General features: G+C 46.0%; 1 protein-coding gene across 1 annotated transcript; it reads left to right on the top strand.

Moving 5' to 3' along the window:
- On the top strand, positions 1-1,436 carry LOC123157488 (ATP synthase subunit a). The gene has a single exon (XM_044575784.1). The coding sequence runs from the start codon at positions 250-252 to the stop codon at positions 1,408-1,410; it is 1,161 nt and encodes a 386-aa protein (XP_044431719.1). The 5' UTR covers positions 1-249; the 3' UTR covers positions 1,411-1,436.
- The last annotated feature ends 19,885 nt before the right edge of the window (positions 1,437-21,321 follow it).

Genomic DNA, 21,321 nt, shown 5'->3' with positions numbered 1-21,321 from the left:
TCGAATTTCGTATAGAAAGAAAAGGAACCACTTCTATTCTCTTTTCTTAAGTATAAGAGGGATAAGTACTTATTCCTGGCCGGCGGTATCATTGCTGCTCCCCGCCTAATGCGGATCATTGTGCAATGCTTATGTGAAATCTCAATCCAAAACTTATTCGTTTCGTTGGAAAAACCAACGCCGATCTAAAACTAAGTCTTCCTTTCAAAAGTGAGCGAGCAGAGCTGAAAAAGATGGAGTTACCTGGAGATGAGATTTCTTTCTACGGATATGAAGGATAGAAATATGCTATTTGCTGCTATTACAACGAATCAACCAATTCGTAGTAAGTGTTCCCGTCTTCCCGATCTACATGATTTTTTCCCAACCAACATCTCTCAGAACTTTGCTATAACGCCAAACTTGGATATAACGCCAACGCCTGAGCGAATTGCCGGCGTCACAATAGTTTTACAAATAGAAGAGTATTTGGGCCAAAATGAGTCCGAACAGGGAGCAGTCAATTTAGCTAGAACAGTATTGGGAGCCCGCCACCGAAATGGCGAAACTTGGCAGGGCATATTAGAGGATATTCGGGCGGGTGGTGGTATGGATAATTTTATCCAGAATCTGCCTGGTGCCTACCCGGAAACCCCATTGGATCAATTTGCCATTATCCCAATAATTGATCTTCATGTGGGCAACTTTTATTTATCATTTACAAATGAAGTCTTGTATATGCTGCTCACTGTCGTTTTGGTCGTTTTTCTTTTTTTTGTTGTTACGAAAAAGGGAGGTGGAAAGTCAGTGCCAAATGCATGGCAATCCTTGGTCGAGCTTATTTATGATTTCGTGCTGAACCTGGTAAACGAACAAATAGGTGGTCTTTCCGGAAATGTGAAACAAAAGTTTTTCCCTCGCATCTCGGTCACTTTTACTTTTTCGTTATTTCGTAATCCCCAGGGTATGATACCCTTTAGCTTCACAGTGACAAGTCATTTTCTCATTACTTTGGCTCTTTCATTTTCCATTTTTATAGGCATTACGATCGTTGGATTTCAAAGACATGGGCTTCATTTTTTTAGCTTCTTATTACCTGCGGGAGTCCCACTGCCGTTAGCACCTTTCTTAGTACTCCTTGAGCTAATCTCTTATTGTTTTCGTGCATTAAGCTTAGGAATACGTTTATTTGCTAATATGATGGCCGGTCATAGTTTAGTAAAGATTTTAAGTGGGTTTGCTTGGACTATGCTATTTCTGAATAATATTTTCTATTTCATAGGAGATCTTGGTCCCTTATTTATAGTTCTAGCATTAACCGGTCTGGAATTAGGTGTAGCTATATCACAAGCTCATGTTTCTACGATCTCAATTTGTATTTACTTGAATGATGCTACAAATCTCCATCAAAATGAGTCATTTCATAATTGAATAAAAACGAGGAGCCGAAGATTCTAGGGGGCTACAGCTGCGCTTTTGCAGCACTGAACATGGTTCCGGGTACTCAAGATATTGTGTTTGGAGAGGTGTAGATAGATAGGACGTAGTCTTGCTCGATCAGGACCCACAAGCAAGGGCTTGCGCTTCCCGCGCGAAAGAAAGCAAAATATACGGATTGAGATAATAACGGACTTGAAGCTTCTCAATTGATCCAAAGATACTATACTGGTTTATTTGGTTATCTGAACTTGGTTGACAGTACCCGGATTCTCCTTTTCTGATTGACTTGCGACATTGGAAAGTCAAGATGGTACCCGGCCTATCGACATTGGCGACATTGGGAAGTCAAGATATTGGGTTTGTTTTACAAAGAAAGGTGAAAGCCGAAAGCCTTACGCATTGCTTTAAGAAAGTGAAGAGATGGGCGCCCTATTCTCTGTGGTCTGTGACGTTCTGTCAGCTATTGCCCGTGCTCAGTTCCAGATTTCTTCCATCAGTAGTCGGTATCTTCCATTTCAAATGCTAGTGAACATCACTTCTTCTAATATGCAATTCCCGAATGGGAACAGACTTGAAACCCTTCTTTTCCTAGCATTTCAGCCCAGGCGGCTTCCCTCTATATTAATAAGTTCTTTCGAGCAATCACTGATGTAGGTAGGGCTGGTGCGAGAAGAGATTGTCTTATGCCAGAAAAGAGGTGCTCCATGTCGAAGGCAGAAAAGACGTGCTTATCAAATCGGTGGTCCAAGCTCTACCAACCCGGGACTCTAACAACACTGGTCTATAGGGCTTAAGCTAGGGAAGGGGTATAGAATGGTACTTTCCATTTCTCAGGAATCCATAGAGAGAAGATCCTCCAGCTGCGGGTACAAGGCAGTTACACTTATTTCAGCAAAAACTATTAGGAATGATGCTGATGGCAGATGCTTGCACTATTCACTTAAGGCTGGGTTGGCTTCTCAGTTAAGAAGAAGCAAACAGTTCGGCCTGATTGAAAACTAGCGTTTCTTGTCCTTGCATCTTGCGAAAAAACGGAGTAAAAAAGAACAAGAGCATGAGTTGGGTCTGTGATTCCTGTTCGAGAAGCGGTTCCAACATCTGCCTTCAGGGTCTTGGTTAGCCGGAACTAGAAATGCCGGGACTATGGGGAAGGGTCCCTCGGGCGAGATGGCTAAGCGTGTACGACGAATTCTGTCTATCTGAAGATCTGAGAAAGGCGCTGATTACAGCTCTGTCCTTGGATGGACCATAGGCCTGATGCTAGGAGAGTGTAGTTCGAGCATTCTATTGTGTGCTCGATCCGTGATACGCAAAGCAATCTCCTGTTTACTATTGATCTACTTCCCTCTAGCATCACTCATCCTTACGGCACTAGTCCATCCATCCCTCGACCGAAGAGAGTCTTCCTCCTCACGGAACTAGGGTTTGGTTTCATAGACAAGACTTTCGAGCGCGACGTTGCGCACATCCTCTTGCTTGGTATCTTTTCTAGTGTACATCACATTCATTTTCCTTTCCATTCATTTTCCTTTCATGTAGATATGATAATCTTCGTGGCATCAACCTCATATAGGAGCTGCCAGTAGTACTTTCGCGGGATTTTAAAGCAGGCAAACTTATGATGCGAGTCTAGTTAGAATAGAACCAGTGCACTCTGAAATCCGAACCAACCAATACGCTTCGCTTTCCTCTGCTCGTATAGACTCCGTTCGTGTTAGGACATCCATAGCCAATAGTAATAGTAGCTAGTAGCTTCGCCCCCCCTTGCCCCCGGAAAGGTTCTCATTCCTCACTGGATCTAGTTGACTTGCTGCTACAGCAATCAATCTATCTATATGTTCCGGACGGAAGAGAGAGTTTCCTACATTCCCATTCCCATGAACTGAACATCGGGTACCAACGATCTTGAATCCCGTGCTGAAACCTACAGATATGCACCTGTGCGGACCAACCTGGCAATCCTCCTGTCTATTCTTTCTATCTGGACTAGCGCTTCCCACTGGAGCTTACTACTTGACTAGAGCACTTGAACTTGTTAGTTTCATTAGTCAGTTTCCTAGCATAGCAAAGTGAGTTTCCCATCAACGGATTATCATCCTGTTGTTTCCATGAACATCAGGTACATATATGAACCTGTCAACGGAGCGGAACATATGATATGAACCAAGTAGATTCGTCTTTTTGCTCGTAACGTTAGTAGTTACTCGCTCATTAGTAGTGAACTATGATCATTTGTGAGGAGTATGTTTTCAACTCTATGTATGTCAATTCGAGAGTAGAGCGATCTATGTCAACCAAGAGCAGAACTCTCTCTATTTCCGGCACAGGCTTTCTTTCAATCAAGAAGAAGATTATTTCAGATTTTATCACTATCCGGACTGCTATCTACTATCTACCTATCTAGCTACCCGGGCTCGTTGTGAGGCGGGACCCAACCCTCCTCTTCACTCCACTGCTTCAACAGAAATGGATCCATCATCTGCTACCCATGAGTAATAACGTTACTAAATTGCCCGTACGTTGCTACGGAAAATAAAAGATGTACAAAAATATATTACTAAAAATTCATTACATTTTGTGAAACCTTTACCACATACCAGTTGGGTTTTGTTACTCTTTGTTGTACGTCTCCTCCACACATATCTCTGCTTCATATTCCCCACACTTGTCCTCTCCGGTCACCAACTCTTCCTCTAGCCATTCCATCATTTTTCTCCAACTTTGTCATATCTTTGTAGATGTTTCGAGCTAAAGAATGGTGACACATTAAGTGACAACGTGGCTGGGCTTCACTTCTTAAATACCACTTTCTTTGAATCACTAAACACATTTTATTTGTAGCATCGATTTTTTTTCCTTACATTTTCCACCTCAGCCTTTTACACACCTAATTTGTTTCATCTCTCCTTTACCATAGTGACAGTTTCCATTCATGGTTAAACAAATAAAAATCACATACGCCCTTAAACGCAATGCAAAAAAAAATCTAGTAAGCTCTCCCTGAATCCAAAAGCCCAAGACAAAACTAGACACCACGTACATATACATGTTGATCAGTAGCGTAGTTACTTAAAATCTTGGACAATATTCCACACTACTAAGCTTGCTCCTGAACAATGAGAGAGTTTTACTAAGATCTTTGTTGACCCTGCAAAGTATTTATAATTAAATTTGACATAACAATATTGAAACAAAAATATGTCATCGAGTTCCTTGCAATATTTGGACTAAATACACCCTACCAAAAAGAGTAGTATAACTACACAACGGTATTTGGTGGCAGGTGACTGCGGCGGCTTCATACCCGGCAGGCGTCCTGCTTGAGGAGTGCGTCGGACTGGTGGATGCCCCATACCCGACAGACGTCCTGGTTGGGATCTCAGGGCTTAGATATTAGGTTTGGCTACAAGGTCTGTTTTGTATTAGACCCAGACTATCAGCATCCCTTCATCAACTCGATAGGAATAACGACAGATGTTGTCTAGACGGTTGCTTTAGTCTTACTGTTGTATGACTCTGTAAGATCTTGTGTGAATAATTAATAAAGTGGTCGCATGCGTTGTCCAGATGCAAAGGGGATCCTCCTCCTTTAAAAAAAACTACAACGATGGTACTCCCTCCTTCCATCTATATAGGGCCTAATGCGTTTTTTGATGCTAACTTTGACCAAATATTAGAGCAATGATATATGACATGCAACTAACACAAAGCATACCATTAACTTCGTATGTGAAAGGTTCTTTCAATGATATAATTTTCACATTGTGCATGTCATGTACTATTAATCTTGTCAATAGTCAAAGGCGGTCTTAAAATTCTCATTAGGCCCAATATAGATGGAAGGAGGGAGTATGCTCCTGAACCCTTCTTGGCCAAGCGGTTTGGCTGTCACTTACTAATTTGCCCATCACATCTACCTTCAAGAAATTAAATATGTGGAAACAAAAAGTATTTAAGGAAAATTATGGTACAATTCTAGATTCATATAGCATATAACCTGCCACGCAATTAATCATACGTACTCACCATCCATCAAAAGAACATTCTTAACTTCGTCTATTGTACACGCCGTCTGCTTCTCTTGTAGATACCTCTTAGTACAAAGTTATTAGAACATCTCCAATAGACGGCCCAAATATAAAAATACTTCATTTTTGGACCGTCTGAGACAAAAAACGCTGCTTCAACAAACGGTTCATATGTAAAAAAATTGGACCGCGGCCTCCTTGTGAGGTAAAATACAACACCTCGCGGTGCAAATTTACATCACGAGGTGCATCTGGTCCAAAACCAGCCGCCACCCGTGAACGCCCAACCGCCACTTCATTTCTTTTCCCGCCCTCCCGCGCCCGTCTGCCCGCCCGCGACCCGCACGGCCCCCGCCCCCCCCCCCATCCGGCGCCGCCATGGCCGAAGGCGACGACCCCGCCGCCTTCTCCGCCACCGCCGCAGCCGGTGGGCTGACCCACGTGGTCGCCACCGCTGCCATCTCACCCGCAACCGCCGCCATGCTGCCGCCCCCCGCCTGTCGGCCCGGATTAGCGCCGCCCCAGCCGATGGCCACCGCGCCGGCGGCGAAGCCGGCGAAGGGACGAGGCGGCGGAAAATGGGCGGCTAACCATAGCCGTAACCCGACCGACAGTTCTACGCGGTCGGTGAAGGCCTCCAAGGCGGCCGCGGCGGCTCGGGGCGACGACTCGCAGCCGATGCGGCCGGTGGCCTCCTCCAGCAGCCACACATCCATTCCTCAACCTCCCCTGCCACCACCGCCGACCGTGGAGGAAGATGTGGCCATGCCGACGGCCACCACCTCCAACATGTTCGACGAAATGTCGCAAAGGTATAAATTTTCCGGTTGTGCTCTCGTTTGTTGTTTCAAATTGTATGTGTTCTTGATTGTTTGTGCGTCCAATTGTAGTCTTGATGATGAAGCTTTCATGCACGCGACAAATGTGGCAAATGATGATTACATGTATGCGTCACAAGAATATGAAACCCAATATGATGATGGCAATCTTGATGTGGACGATGAGGGCTTTGTTGTCAAGGGAAGAAGTGTAAATAATACAACCGCGGAGGATGTGTTGATATGCACCGCTTGGAAGAAAATCTGTCAAGATGCAAGCGTTGGAAGCGACCAAACGGTGAACACCTATTGGCAACGCATCAAGGAGTACTTCGATGAGCGCAACACAAGTGATCACTTCCATTCGAGCGACTCTCTACGCCAACGTTGGTCCACCATCAATGCCGAATGCCAAAAGTGGTCCGGTTGCTTGTCAAACGTTGCTCGCATGAACCCAAGTGGTTGCGGTGAAAGTGACTTGGTAAATATTCCCTCTTCGTGCGTGCTTTGTCAAATATTTCCTCTTTGTTCCACATGTTGATGATGATGTGTTGCTTGTTTTATTGTAGAAAATGATTGCACAAGGATTGTTTCGAGAGAGGAACATGAAAGGCGAGAAGAAGAAAAGGAAAGGAAAAGCTTTCACTTTTCATCATTGCTACAAAGAGATCAAGGATGAGGAGAAGTGGAAAACTAGAGAGACTTTTGAATCGTCGAAGAAGAATAGTGCGGTGCTTGAGGATGAAGAAGATGTCATTGAGGAGACGAGCCCCACTCCTCGCCCCGCGAAAAAATCTTATAGGCCCGATGGAAACAAGAAAGCGAAGGGAACGGAGGCCGAAAACAAAGATTTGAAGGAAGGATTTGATGCCATTGTCATGGCGAGGAAAGAGTATGCTGAAGAGAAAAGAATCTTGAAGCTCAAGGAAATAGAGGAGAGGAGTGAGGCCGAGCGGCGAAGGGCGGCGGCCGAGGAGAGGTTGGCCGCGGCCGAGGAGAGGAAGGTGGACCTAGAGGAGAAGAAGGCCGCGGCTGACGAGAGGAAGATGGTTGAGGAGAGGACACTCTAGTTTATGTTTATGGACACATCAAATCTTGATGCCAAGGCAAAGGCATATGTTGAAGTTTGTCGTGATGAAATGCTCATGAAGAAGCAAATGCTCATGAGGCAAATGATGATGGGAGGAGGCATGTGAGGTGCCATGGGAGGAGGCATGGGAGGAGGCATGGGAGGTGCCATGGGAGGAGGCATGGGAGGAGGCATGGGAGGTGCCATGGGTGGTTACATGAACATGATTGGAGGTTCCATGAATGGTACATTTGGCGGAAACATGGGAGGTGGCTTCGGTGGCAACATGGAAGGTGACTTTGGTGGCATGGGAGGTGGCTTTGGCAGCATGGGAGGTGGCTTTGGTGGCAACATGATGGGTGGCTTGGGAGGTGGCTATGGCGGCAACATGAGTGGTGTTGGAGTTGGCTTCGTCGGCAACATGACCGGTATGGGACGCAATGAAGATGCTTCCGGTGGTGCTCACGGCAACGCGAGTTCACCGCTTGTTGAGAACGTCGACAAAGACGGTGGTGAAGATGATGATCGTACCACGGCTCACAATGCCGGTGGTGTTGATGACCCGCATGAGTAATATTCATGTGCATTTCAATTTCTAGGGCGAAAAACTTTGATTGAGACGATGCTCTTTTGGTAGAGGGATTTGATACTACGATGGTGATGCACTCTTGATTGAAACTATGATGATGATGCACTTTATTTTCAAAATTTTGATGCTACTTCAATGCAAAACCGCGACTGAACAGTGGCTGGCACCAGCCGCGCGGCCATTTTCAGATTTTTACATCTTTGGTTTAGACCATCTATTGGAGTTGCTCTTCTGGACCATCAATTTGGACTATCTGTTGGAGTTGAGCGTTTTTCGGAGCTCCAAAATGCATTTTTTGACGGTCCAAATTTTACATCTCCGGTTTTGGACCGCCAAAATTTGGACCATCTATTGGAGATGCTCTTATGATTATATATGACATTAAATATCTAAACAAAAATCTGTCATGAGTTGCTTGCATTACCTCTGCTTCATTTTACGTGCAACTGCAATATTTGGACTAAAGTACACCATGCTAAAAGTAGTAGTGTGCAGATGAAGAAAAACAATGATTGTTGAACTATGACGCACACCGTTGGGGCACAATTTCTTTGCTTTATCATGTTCATGCAACACTGCTACAACTAATCCAGTATAAACTATATATGAAAGCTTAATTATCTTATTTTTCGAGAATTAAGATACTATACAGTTCTACATAATTTCAAGGGGTTAGATAAGGACATTTCTTTCCTTTTGTAGAGCAATCGCTTGGATGGTCCGACATTTTCCAAACGATCCTTTAGCTACCTATATGTTTCCCTGGAGAAATTTTGAGCACTGTTGAGTTTTCAAACACAAGTTCATATTAAGCTTTCCACATTATACTGTTTATATTTGGTACCAACATACTATGCCAGATAAATTAAGAGTAGTTTAGTACAATGATAGTACTCGGCATGCCAAAATCATAAGATCTAACATGACATGCACCAGAATAATCTTATTACGCTACTGCCACATGGTCTTGATAGTAATTTTGTAGAAGAGGGGCCAGACACCCAAAAAAATTGGGCAACACCACATTGCAGACTACAGAGACAACTATACTAATAATATATTTATGGAACTTGAACTGGTGCATGATCTGACCATCAAAAATCCAACGATGACTTCAGCACATTTTAATCTTTTTTTTCCTCGTGTGTGCTGCTTCAGTTTACTAATTACAATCCAGTGTAATAACAGGATTTGAACTACGAGTAAAACTATAGTTTTATTTGAGGAACAAATCAAGTCTCCAATTTGAACATATCCTTAGTTTCCTACACTCTAACCTAATTAGTTGTACATGCACCTTTTCTACAAATAGTTTGACATAATTTTTTAGGCACCTAATAATGTCTTCAACACTCGTAGCATTAATTCATTCTATGAGGACTATCTTTCGTAATATCTTCACCTAGAACAAATAGTATTTCAAGATGAATGAACTTCTGATATAGAAGTGTGCTTTGAATTGGTCATGTTCAGGAAGATGACATACTTCATAAAACACAATAAAAACAGATACAATTTCAATTCTTTGACACCCACAACAAGCAGAATAGATTCATCTGTTGCATGTAGTAGGTAAAAACGCCCAGTAAGTCCAAACATCATGGAAGAAATTTAAAACCAAAGTTTTTCATCCTGTGCACACATTCATCTAAACATGGAAGACTGCTCATTGAACTATGAACTAACTCACACTACTGGGAAAATGCTTATAGGCAGACGCTTACTAGTAGCGTGGGTTTATACCCCTCGCTACCGCTACTTACTAGTAGCGCGGGTTTATAACCCCCGCTACTACTAAGTTGATAATAGTAGCGCGGGTTTATAACCCTCGTTACTACCAAGTGGTCTCTGTCGTGCCCCTCCTCCGGGGACATCCATAGTAATAGCGAGGGGTATAAACCCGCGCTACTACTATCGACCCACCAAGACATGTGTACACATAGCGTGCGGAGGCCCAAATCCAAACCCACACTCTTCTAATTCCCCTTTTCCTCCCACCCGCGATTCCTTTCCTCACCCACCGCCACTGCCGGCCTCACACGTCAGCGTCACTCACAAATGCGATGACCTCCTCTCGCACTGCAGACCCCTTCCCTCCCCCTCCATCCTCTTCTTCTCCGCTGTTGGAAGGAGAGCGAAACCAGTAGAGCATCGTCCATGGAGGCGGCCAGATCCACCATGGACGCATCCACTTGGACCTCCTCACCGGGTCAAGGGTCCCACGACAAGAGACCAGTAGGTCACCGGGCTTCATCTAGGGGTTCGGGCGCCGGCTCCAACTCCGGCGGCCACCGGTGAGTTCCTCCTCCTACTGCTCTCTATCTCTCTCTTCCTCTTTCTAATAGTTTTCTTTTCTTTTGTAGCAGGAGTAGACGAGGGTTGCGGGCACAAGTTGGGTGGGGAAGCACCATCACCATGGAAAACTTCATCCCCTCCAGGACCAGTAGCAGCCATGGATGGAGAGGACGATGACGCCCAGCAGAAGCAGCCGCCATGGATGGAATTTATTTTTTTAATTCTCAATTAGTTAGTAGTAGCGCGGGACCCTGACACGTGCTACAACTAAGTAGTAGTAGCGCAGGTAGCAAGCACGCTACTACTACTAGAAGTAGTAGTAGCGCGGGTACCACCCGCACTACTGCTAAAAGTTAGCTGTAGCACTCTAGCAGTAGCGCAGACCCCACGCTACTGCTAGACAATTACCCCACGCTACTACTAGGGTTTTTCCTAGTAGTGTCACCCATGACTCAATTAGGCATAAGTATAATAAAACTGAAGAGGCGGCAATACGCTCTGATGGAAAGCGAACCAGAGGCAGCGCACGACGGATGGCCCACATGTTCGTCGATGTGGCGACACTGCGCTCATAAGGTGTGCTGCAGTTCTAGAGCTAGCGCGCCCACAGGGTGTGTGGCCTCCACGTAGTCCAGCAATGGTAGGCGGGCATGCCGGTAGGGTGTGCAGCCTCCATGCAGTCATAGAGACGGCGGGCGCACACGTAGGATGGGCTTGCGGCTTGCGCATTGAAGTGATGGTGAGCAAGCGGCACCGCGGCGGGGGCCACCACACGGTGACAACGAGCGAGCGGGATGGCGAAAGCCGAGCATGATGGATAGAAAGACACGTGGAGGGAGAGGGATGAAGGAGGCATGAAGGATTCAGGTGGTGTACATGGCGATCTGGATTTTCAACTGAGATTGGGAACGTCCGTGTGAAGGGGAGGAATTGGGTGATTGGCGGCAGCAAGACACGTATTGGGGGAGGCTGATGGCAACAAGACAAATGATTTGAGGGAGATGGTGAGCCGGGGATGGAAGGTGAGAAGGCTTGGTTGCCCAGCTAGCTGGCTGCTCTGTGCTGTATGTAAAAATTTGTATGGCCCACTTATCAGGATGTGAAGAGATGGGTAGGAGGTGGGCACTGGAAGTGAACGCACGACCACCAACTCAAAACTTTAGAAGTAGGAAAGATATGTGGCTCCCAGCGTTAGGAACCTTGTAGCAGGTTTTGTCCAGTTTTACCATTTCGGGAACTTTACAGAACGTTCCTGGACCGTTTTTTGTTTCTTTTTATATTTTTTGTTTTACTTCGGATTTTTCTTTTCTGTTTTGTTTATTCTAATTCTCAAATCGCAATTTCTTTTAAATTTCAACAATAGTTTGGAATTAAAGAATCATTTTTTCAAGAAAATTAGGAATTTCAAAAAATGTTTACAAATTTTGAAAATTTCTAGGTCTGAAAATGATCGTGTTGTCAAAAAATATTCTCAATGTTTTAAAAGTTCACGAATTAAAATTTCTTTACAATTTCAAAAAATATTCCTGTTTTTGAATTTGTTTGTGACAAATAGGATGCTCCCACTGCCCATTTTGATGCTCGGGCAACTCGCAGATGGAGGGACGTAATGGCCTGAGGCCCATTTATCATTCGATTAGTTTTCTTTTCTAGGGTGTTCATTTTCTCTGGTTTCTTCGTTTCTTTATCTTTTCTTTCTCGTATTTTTCTTGAAGTTCTCTTTTTGGTATTGGTTTGTTCTTGGGTCAGTTTTTATATATTTTTCCTTTATCTATTATTGTAGTGATTCAATACAAATAAAAAAATATTAATAGTAATTGAAAATGTAACTGAATTTAATAAAATGATAGTGTTTTTTAAAAATATTCAAGAATTAAAAAAATACTAATTAATTTTAAAAGGAAACATGAAAAATAAAAATAAAAAGAATTTCTGAAAAAAGATGAAAAATCATTTTAAAAAATCATGAAATTGTCAAAAACTTGCAAAGACCATTTTTTAAATATGTGATGCACAGTTTTCTAATACGAGACAAGTATTGTCAAAATATGTGTGAATCTTCTCTACACAATGAATGCTTTTAAATACATGATGAACATTTATTACATATGCCATGAAATACATGATATCCTCCAAAATACAAGGCACGGGCTCTGCTTTGATGGGACGTGCCAATGAGAGCGCCGCCTCGGATAGCGATTCGAGCTACAATAACTGGCTCACACGCTCTGGGTGGTGACGGTTTGATAAAAGTTGTCAGGCAGAACACTGTTCACAACTATGTGATTGGCCTTCAAGGCTAAGTGATCTGAAGACTTCGGGTGCCAAAGTGGAACCCTCAAAACATGTGGCCGACAGGTGGTGCCCTTAAAGGGAAGCTCGACAATTGCTTTAAATAGAGAGGATCTTTGTTCGTGACAACTACTTGTAAGGGGGAACTCGCCTGTCAAGCCAAATACCTCAAGCTGAAGACATTGGTCTTAGGAAGATTGTTGTCCCTGGCTCCGTAGACAAGTTCAGGGCCTACTAACGAAGTCCTGGACTAAGGGGTACCAACCTAGTTTGCGCACCGTCCATGGCCCAAGTGTTGGTGAACGTAGCATGCAATTTCAAAAAAGTTCCTACGCTCACGCAAGATCTATCTAGGAGATGCATAGTAACAAGAGGGGAAGAGTGTGTCCACGTACACTCGTAGACTGAAAGCAGAAGTGTTAGTTAACGCGGTTGATGTAGTCGAACGTCTTCACGATCCAACCGATCCAAGTACCAAACGTACGACTCCGTGTTCAGCACACATTCAACTCGATGACGTCCTTCGAACTCTTGATCCAGTAGAGGGTCGAGGGAGAGTTCTGTCAGCACGACGGCGTGGTGACGGTGTTGATGATGTGATCCGCACAGGGCTTCGCCTAAGCACTACGACGCTATGACCGGAGGAGTAAACTGTGGAGGGGGGCACCGCACACGGCTAAGAGAATTCTTGGTGTGCCTTTGGGGTGCCCCCACCCCCGTATATAAAGGAGGGGAGGAGGAGGCCAGCAGCCTAGGAGGGGCGCGCCAAGGGGGGAGTCCTACTTGGACTCCTAGCCCAAGTAGGATTTGCCCCTTCCTTCCAACGGAGAGGGGAAAGGGGAAAGGGGGAAGAGGGAGAAGGAAGGGGGGGGGGGGCACCCCTTGTCCAATTCGGTTTGGGCAGGGAAGGTGCGTGCCACCTCCTGTGGCAGCCTTCCCTCTCTCCACTTGTGACGCCCGGATAATTAGGCTACAGTGATCCCACGCTAATGGTGCCACGTCACCACGATTACTGCTGCTAAGCTATCGTTAGGACAAATCCGGTCCAAAATTCAAAATTCAAATTAATGATAACAATAAAAGTTTTCAAAAATTAAAACAAAAATGTTTGGATTGTACTAAATATTACAAAGGTAATTATGGTGCAACAAACCCATTTTTATAAAATGCATAAGTAATTTAAAACGATTTAAAATAGAAAATAAAATAAATAAAAAGATAAAAGATAAAACAGACAAAAACAAAAGGACCCCCCCCCTCACTGGGCTTCGGCCCAGCAGGCCGCCTAGCCGGCCCAGCCGGCCACCCCACTCCCCATAACCCCGTGGCGACCGAAACCCTAACCCACTCGCTCCCACTCCCTCCCCACATCGCCACTCCCTCTCCCCCTCCCGATCCGATCTGGATCGGGGATGAAACCCCACTCCCCCTCTCGCTCCCCATCCCCCGCGATCTAGAACTGGATCGGGCCGAACCCCGACGCCGGAGCCTGCTCGCCGGCCCCCGCCCTCGGCATCGCACCCCGTGCCCTCTCCCTCGACGGCGCCCCTCGCCGCGCTGGCGGCGACCATGACCCCGCCGCCTGGATCGATCGCTCGCCGGCGCCGCCCGAGGACCACCACGTAGCCCCGCCGGACTTCCCCACCGGCCTGCCTCCCCGTCGCGCGTCGTCGCCGTCTTCCTCCTCAACCCCCCGCTGCCTAGACCCCACCATCCCACGGTGAGCTCCTGTGCCGAGCGCGCCACCCCTCTGTCCCGTGTCTGCCCCGCCCTCTATGTGGCCCTCGCGCCCCCTGGCCGTGCTCCGACCGGCTCCGGCCGCGCCCATGGCCGCGCCCCCGCGCCCCCTCTCGTCCTCTCCCCGCACCCGTCGTCCGCCCGAGGCTACACCGTGGCCGTGCCTAGCACGCGCCCCTCCCCGTGCGCGCCCAACGTGGCCGCCTTCCCCCGCTGCTACCCCCGGACGCCTCCACCGCCCCGTTCGCTTTCGCCCCTCCTCCCTGCTTCCCCCCCTCCGTGCCGACTACGCCATGGCCTCGCGCGCCCCGGCCGTCCTCCCTCGCCGTGGCCTGCGTCCCGCTTCGTCTCCCCTCGCCTTGGCCTCGCCTCTCCACGCCGGCCTGCGCGTGGCTTTGGTCGCCGACGCCCGCGGCCGGCCACCACCGCTACCTGCCGGCCTCACCCGCCTGTGCCCCGCCTCCTCTGCACACGGCGCCCGGCCCCGTGGCGCCCCTGTTTCCCCCGCTCCGCCCTGTGCGCCGTCGCCGCCGCCGGCGAGCCTGCGCCCCGGCTCGCCGTGCCCCCCCTTCCCCGTTGGCCGCGGACGAGCGCTCGCTGCGCCAGTTCGGGCCGGTGCCCAGCGCCCGCTAACACCGAAACCACTCTGGCCACTGGTGCCAATGACATGGGGGCCCCACGGCCCCAGAACGTTTTATTAAAAAAAGGAATTAAAATTAATAATAATAAAAATAATTAATTAATTAATTAATTAATTAATTAATCATAATTAGATTAATCAAATTAACTAATTAGTCTAATTAAACTGTGATTAGTTTAGCTAAAACCTGATTAGCCTAAACAGGGTATGACAGGTGGGCCCCGCTGGACCCACACGTCAGTTTGACCAGTCAACGCCCCTGTTGACTGCTGACGTCATGCTGACGTCATGATGACGTCAGCAAACACTGTTTTGGATAAGGTTGGATTTAAATGAATAAATAAAATCAGAAAATGATTTAAATCTTTAGAAAATCATATCTTTTAATCCGTAACTCGGATGAAAATACTTTCTACATGAAAGTTGCTCAGAACGACGAGACGAACCCGGATACGCAACCCGTTCGTCCACCACACACCTCTAACATACCAAACACGCAACTTTCCCCCTCCGGTTCATCTGTCCGAAAACGCGAAACCCCGGGAATACTTTCCCGGATGTTTCCCCCCTTCGTCGGTATCACCTACTACCGCGATTGGGCACACCTAGCATCGTTACTTGTCATGTCATGCATCGATATGCATTTGTTTGCATTGTATTCATTGTTTCTTCCCCCTCTTCTCTCCGGTAGACTACGAGACCGACGCTGCTGCTGCCCAGTTCGACTACGGAGTTGACGACCCCTCCTTCTTGCCAGAGCAACCAGGCAAGCCCCCCCCTTGATCACCAGATATCGCCTATTCTCCTCTATACTGCTTGCATTAGAGTAGTGTAGCATGTTACTGCTTTCGTTAATCCTATTCTGATGCATAGCCTGACATTGTCGCTACATCTGTTGATACCTTACCTGCAATCCTAAATGCTTAGTATAGGATGCTAGTTTATCATCATTGGCCCTACATTCTTGTCAGTCTGCCTTGCTATACTATCGGGCCGTGATCACTTGGGGGGTGATCATGGGTATATACTATACATACATACATACTATACAGATGGTGACTAAAGTCGGGTCAGCTCATTGAGTACCCGCAAGTGATTCTGACGAGGGGGCTGAAAGGACAGGTGGCTCCATCCCGGTAGAGGTGGGCCTGGGTTCCCGACGGCCCTCGACTGTTACTTTGTGGCGGAGCGACAGGGCGGGTTGAGACCACCTAGGAGACAGGTGGGCCTGGCCCTGTTCGGCGTTCGCGGATACTTAACATGCTTAACGAGATCTTGGTATTTGATCTGAGTCGGCTACGAGCCTATACGCACTAACCATCTACGTGGGAGTAGTTATGGGTATCCCGACGTCGTGGTATCAACCGAAGCACTTCAGACGTCAGCGACGGAGCGGCGCGCGCCGGATTGTACTGGAACGCCTGCTAGGCTAGGTCTGCTTCCGGCCGCCCACGCAACGTGCAGGTGTGCTCAGGGTGATGGGCCCAGACCCCTGCGCTCTTAGGTTTAGACCGGCGTTCTGGCCTCTCTGTTGTGCCTAGGTGGGGCTGCGACGTGTTGATCTTTCGCGGCCGGGCATGACCCAGGAAAGTGTGTCCGGCCAAATGGGATCAAGCGTGTTGGGTTATGTGGTGCACCCCTGCAGGGAAGTTAATCTATTCGAATAGCCGTGATCTTCGGTAACAGGACGACTTGGAGTTGTACCTTGACCTTATGACAACTAGAACCGGATACTTAATAAAACACACCCTTCCAAGTTCCATAGACAACCCGGTGATCGCTTTTCTACAGGGCGACGAGGAGAGGATCGCCGGGTAGGATTATGCTACTGCGATGCTACTAGAGATGCTACTTGGAGATGCTACTTGGAGATGCTACTTGGGGGACTTCAATCTACTCTCTTCTACATGCTGAAAGACAGAGGCTGTCAGAAGCGTAGTCTTCGACAGGATTAGCTATCCCCCTCTTATTCTGGCATTCTGCAGTTCAGTCCACCGATATGGCCCTTTACACATATACCCATGCATATGTAGTGTAGCTCCTTGCTTGCGAGTACTTTGGATGAGTACTCACGCTTGCTTTCTCCCTCTTTTCCCCTTTCCCTTCTACCTGGTTGTCGCAACCAGTTGCTAGAGCCCTGGAGCTAGATGCCACCGTCGACGATGATTCCTACTACACTGGAGGTGCCTACTACTACGTGCAGGCCGCTGACGACGACCAGGAGTAGTTAGGAGGATCCCAGGCAGGAGGCCTGCGCCTCTTTCGATCTGTATCCTAGTTTGTGCTAGCCTTCTTAAGGCAAACTTGTTTAACTTATGTTTGTACTCAGATATTGTTGCTTCCGCTGACTCGTCTATGATCGAGCACTTGTATTCGAGCCCTCGAGGCCCCTGGCTTGTATTATGATGCTTGTATGACTTATTTTATTTGTAGAGTTGTGTTGTGATATCTTCCCGTGAGTCCCTGATCTTGATCGTACACATTTGCGTGCATGATTAGTGTACGATTGAATCGGGGGCGTCACAAGTTGGTATCAGAGCCGACTGCCTGTAGGAATCCCCCTTTCCAACTCCTTGGCCGAAGTTGAGTCTAGTCATTGCAAAACTTTTACTAACTTGGCTGTGTGCCTTACTGGCCCACGTCGCCATTGGGTGGTAGTAGGATCTTTTATTCCTCGACCTATGCTCTGGGACTCTGACATCTCTTCTATTCGGGTTAAACGATTTTTACTAAAATCTGACTTTAGGTTCTCGAAAATACTTTCTCCCGGAGAGCCCCTTCAGTCCAGGTGATCGCCGGCTACACCAGAAGATTTCGAAGTTACTCGCCGAAACTCTTTTGAGACTTTGTGCCCGTTGCCTTTGCAATTCCCTACCATCGAAATATCCCTATGGATAAATACATACACTTGACGTTCTTACTTTTATTCTCAGTTGATCTTGTTATTACAAGATACCCCGAAATTCTCTCTATTGATCCGAGAATATCTTGTGCCTACTGTCTTGCAATTCCTTGTCACCTGAATACCCCTATGGATAATTCTCGCACTTGTCGAGTAACCGCTTATCCCCAGTTGTTCATGTGTTTCACGAAAGTCTTCAAAATAATATTCGATCTTCCGAAAATCCTCTGGAGCCTTTGGCTCTTGAAATTCTTGCTTGCTTGCATTATGGTTAATCCCATAAGTCTCGTAGTCTTAATGACATTCCTTGTCATTATCATTTTGAGTCTGTTGACTCAATATTCTGCGAATACACGCAATCATCATTGATCCTTATAAATTACCTTTCCGGCTGAGCTTCCATTCTTTTAACTGGAATTGGTTCTCGACCAATCCAATTGTCGTTGATTGTACCCTAAGGCTATTCAACTTATCCATCCCTAATCAGAGCATTGCTTCTGATCCCTTAATTTGGAAATCATAATTCCTTTGCATTTGACAATTGAGTTAGCCAGTTGTTTCTATAATTTGATCTCCTTGCATTCTTCTTCCTCTAGTTGAGTACCGATGCTCACGTCAGATCCCTTGTGGACCACCAGATCCTTTGTTGGATTTTATCTGGCAACGCCCTTCATATTCAATAACCTTGTGAGCCTTTCCTCTGATACATAATGCCTTTGGTAAATTGTATCCTCTGCTTTCTCAACCATGCTCCGCCTTCGAGCTTGAGTTAATTATTTCTAAAGATTCTGGTATATGATTCTAAGATGCCCCTATGGGTTGAACATATGCCTTCTCTAAACCGTGTGAACCCGAAAGTTTTCACGAGTCATACTCTTCTGGTGCTTCACCAGATAAAATTTCAACACTGCAACTTCCTCGAACGTGAGAAGTGAATGAAAGGTTATACATTGGAGAAGTGGGAGTCGACCTTGAACTTGTGTTCATGCCCATGGACACGATGTAGATCTTATCATTAAAGCTTCTCTTAAATAAATTATTCCTTTGGTATACGTTCATCTTATATCTAGGATCTGGCCTTTTGCAACCGTGGTTCCGACCATGATTGTTCTTCTTTGATCTCATTTCTCGGACAAGTTAAAACAATTGTCTTCTATGGATCAATACACCAGTCCAACCTTTACTTTGATCTTGTGTCGAGTATTACCCCCCTGGTATCTCGAGATTATCATGGAACTGCATAACTTTTTTTATGAGTTCTTCATCAAGTGCTACCTTCCCACTGATTCCAATTTTTCGCGGGCTTTGAGTTATTAAACACTCAAAGACACCGATAACTGAACCGAGTCCGCACTACGGTTCAACAACTCTTCAGTAAGCTTCTATAAGTACGAGTTTGTACCCGATCACGCCATTCCTAGCCTGTTTGGCTATATCATTGTCGTGATGATTTTAACTGTGATACCCGGTCCTTCTTCACGGAGCACAATTTTCGACGATGAACTAACCTTACGTCGATCCTCATCGTCATATCATTTCGCCTTGAACAACAAGCTTGGTTTCGAGTTTGTGTCGTACCCTTGGTTCCAGTAACCTTTCACTTCATCATTACTTTGACTTGTTGACGTCGCCGATCGATTACATCTTCATGAACTCTCGCGACAAAGGTGTCGTGATCATCAACATTCTGAGCTCATCCAGGATATCAATTGAATTCATGATGAGAAATACCATCCTTGCCCTTGATGAATTGTATTATCATCGGCCACTTTATTGCCTTCCCACCAACACAAGCTTGTTCACGTTTGGTGTTATACCTTGAGTTCCTTGCTATCCAGCAATTGTTCTTCTTTACCTTGGAGTTTTACCATCCTTTATGTCAAGAATATTCTGAGATTTGTTCCACCTCTTGAGAATTCTTGACATAGAAATACTTCTCACCATCACCATCCTTTCTTGGTCCCCGTATTGATTCTAACCAGAATACCGACATTTGAACTATGATGTGTGAATTCAAAACTTCTAGCAACCCTATTGCTTTGGAGTGAATGGTTGAGTTTCATTCCAATTCTTTTGTTCATCGAATCACCATTCTAACATTGATCGTGCAAACCCGGCCCATATCTCGGGCGCACCTTTCAAGCAATGTTTAATGGTGTATGTCTTTCCTCGGGCATACAACATTATATCATTTGAATTGACAAGTGTCATCTTCTTGTTCACCTTATTGTGGAAAGCCATCCGTTTGGAATTCTTGATGAGTTGTCGCTGAGCCCATCAGCCACCTTCTCATCCCCTCCTTGGTTTAAGGATGAATTGTTGCTTCAAGAACCCGCTCCCGTAGTTCATTTCCTGAGAATCTTGAAATGTCACTTCGTCTATTTGTGTGGCACCTTTTCTTCTCGGACATCCTGAGTCTGAGGTATCATGACACCAATCGGATCTGAATCTCGGTCAGATATGATGGTTGGGACAACTTTCCAAGAGTTATGATATTGGTCCTTTGATGAACCGGTAACTTGATGTCATGCCTAGCACCCCCCCCCGGGTGGAGGATCGATCATTATAAATTCTTTTGCAAGGATAACCATTCTTCCTGGAGGAAATTGTAAGACTTATTCTATAAGTTATTCCTGATGAATCCTTTGTGTATCCGAAGTATGACCTTTACATGAAGACCATGTCAATGCTATCTCGAAGCATGTCTGTGGTACTCCGATTTTCAATAAGAACATTTGAAGCCCAATGCTAAATGTTTCCTGCTCAATTATCCAAACACCAATGTATGGGTAATGTCATGAAAATTCTCTCCCCTACCTAAAGAGTTCTCTACATTATATCCTGTCATGGATATCATGCTATGCTAATCCTTGGGAAGGATATACCCCTGAAATATGTGTTTAAACACATTTTCCTTTCCATTGTTCTGGTTAAATCTGATAATCATATCTTCCTTTCCATTGTTTGGTTTAACCTTTCTTGTGATTATGAGATCTAAGCAGTAATATTCTCCTGCTTTTGTAAACACCTCGGTGTACAATTCTGTCAGAAAGACCCTGTTATTTTGGTGATGACATTCCGGTAACCACCGATGGACGAGAACTTTGCCTATTGGTCCGCCTCGTTCAACGAGCAGGAAGATGGTTCTCTTCGTCCCTCGCCCTTGGTACCGACATTGTTACCGACATAACTGACAGGTCATTCTCTGGCATGCCTTGCTATCATAGCCGTGCAAGATGTCACCGCTCTTTCAATGTTTAACCCACATGGTGGGCCCATAACCCACAGTTCCACATGATCGAAACCTGACTCTCCTGTACACCACCTGCTCTCAAGGTTGTTCCTCGCACATGACCTTGTGTGTAATTCACGAGCCACCTTCCTAGTGCTCTATTCTCGTATAAGGCCCTATACTTACTCTCGCTGCTCTGAATCCCTTCTCGCTCTGGTTCAGACTTTGAGCAGCTATCTATCCGCTTGGACCCTCTCATTGTACCTTCGTACCTTACTCTCGATGTATTTTATTTGTTCA

The sequence above is a fragment of the Triticum aestivum genome, chromosome 7B (genome assembly GCF_018294505.1).
Source record: "Triticum aestivum cultivar Chinese Spring chromosome 7B, IWGSC CS RefSeq v2.1, whole genome shotgun sequence".
Taxonomy (NCBI): domain Eukaryota; kingdom Viridiplantae; phylum Streptophyta; class Magnoliopsida; order Poales; family Poaceae; genus Triticum; species Triticum aestivum.
The sequence above is the reverse complement of the archived record's forward strand: the minus strand, read 5'-3'. Positions and strand labels throughout refer to the sequence as shown.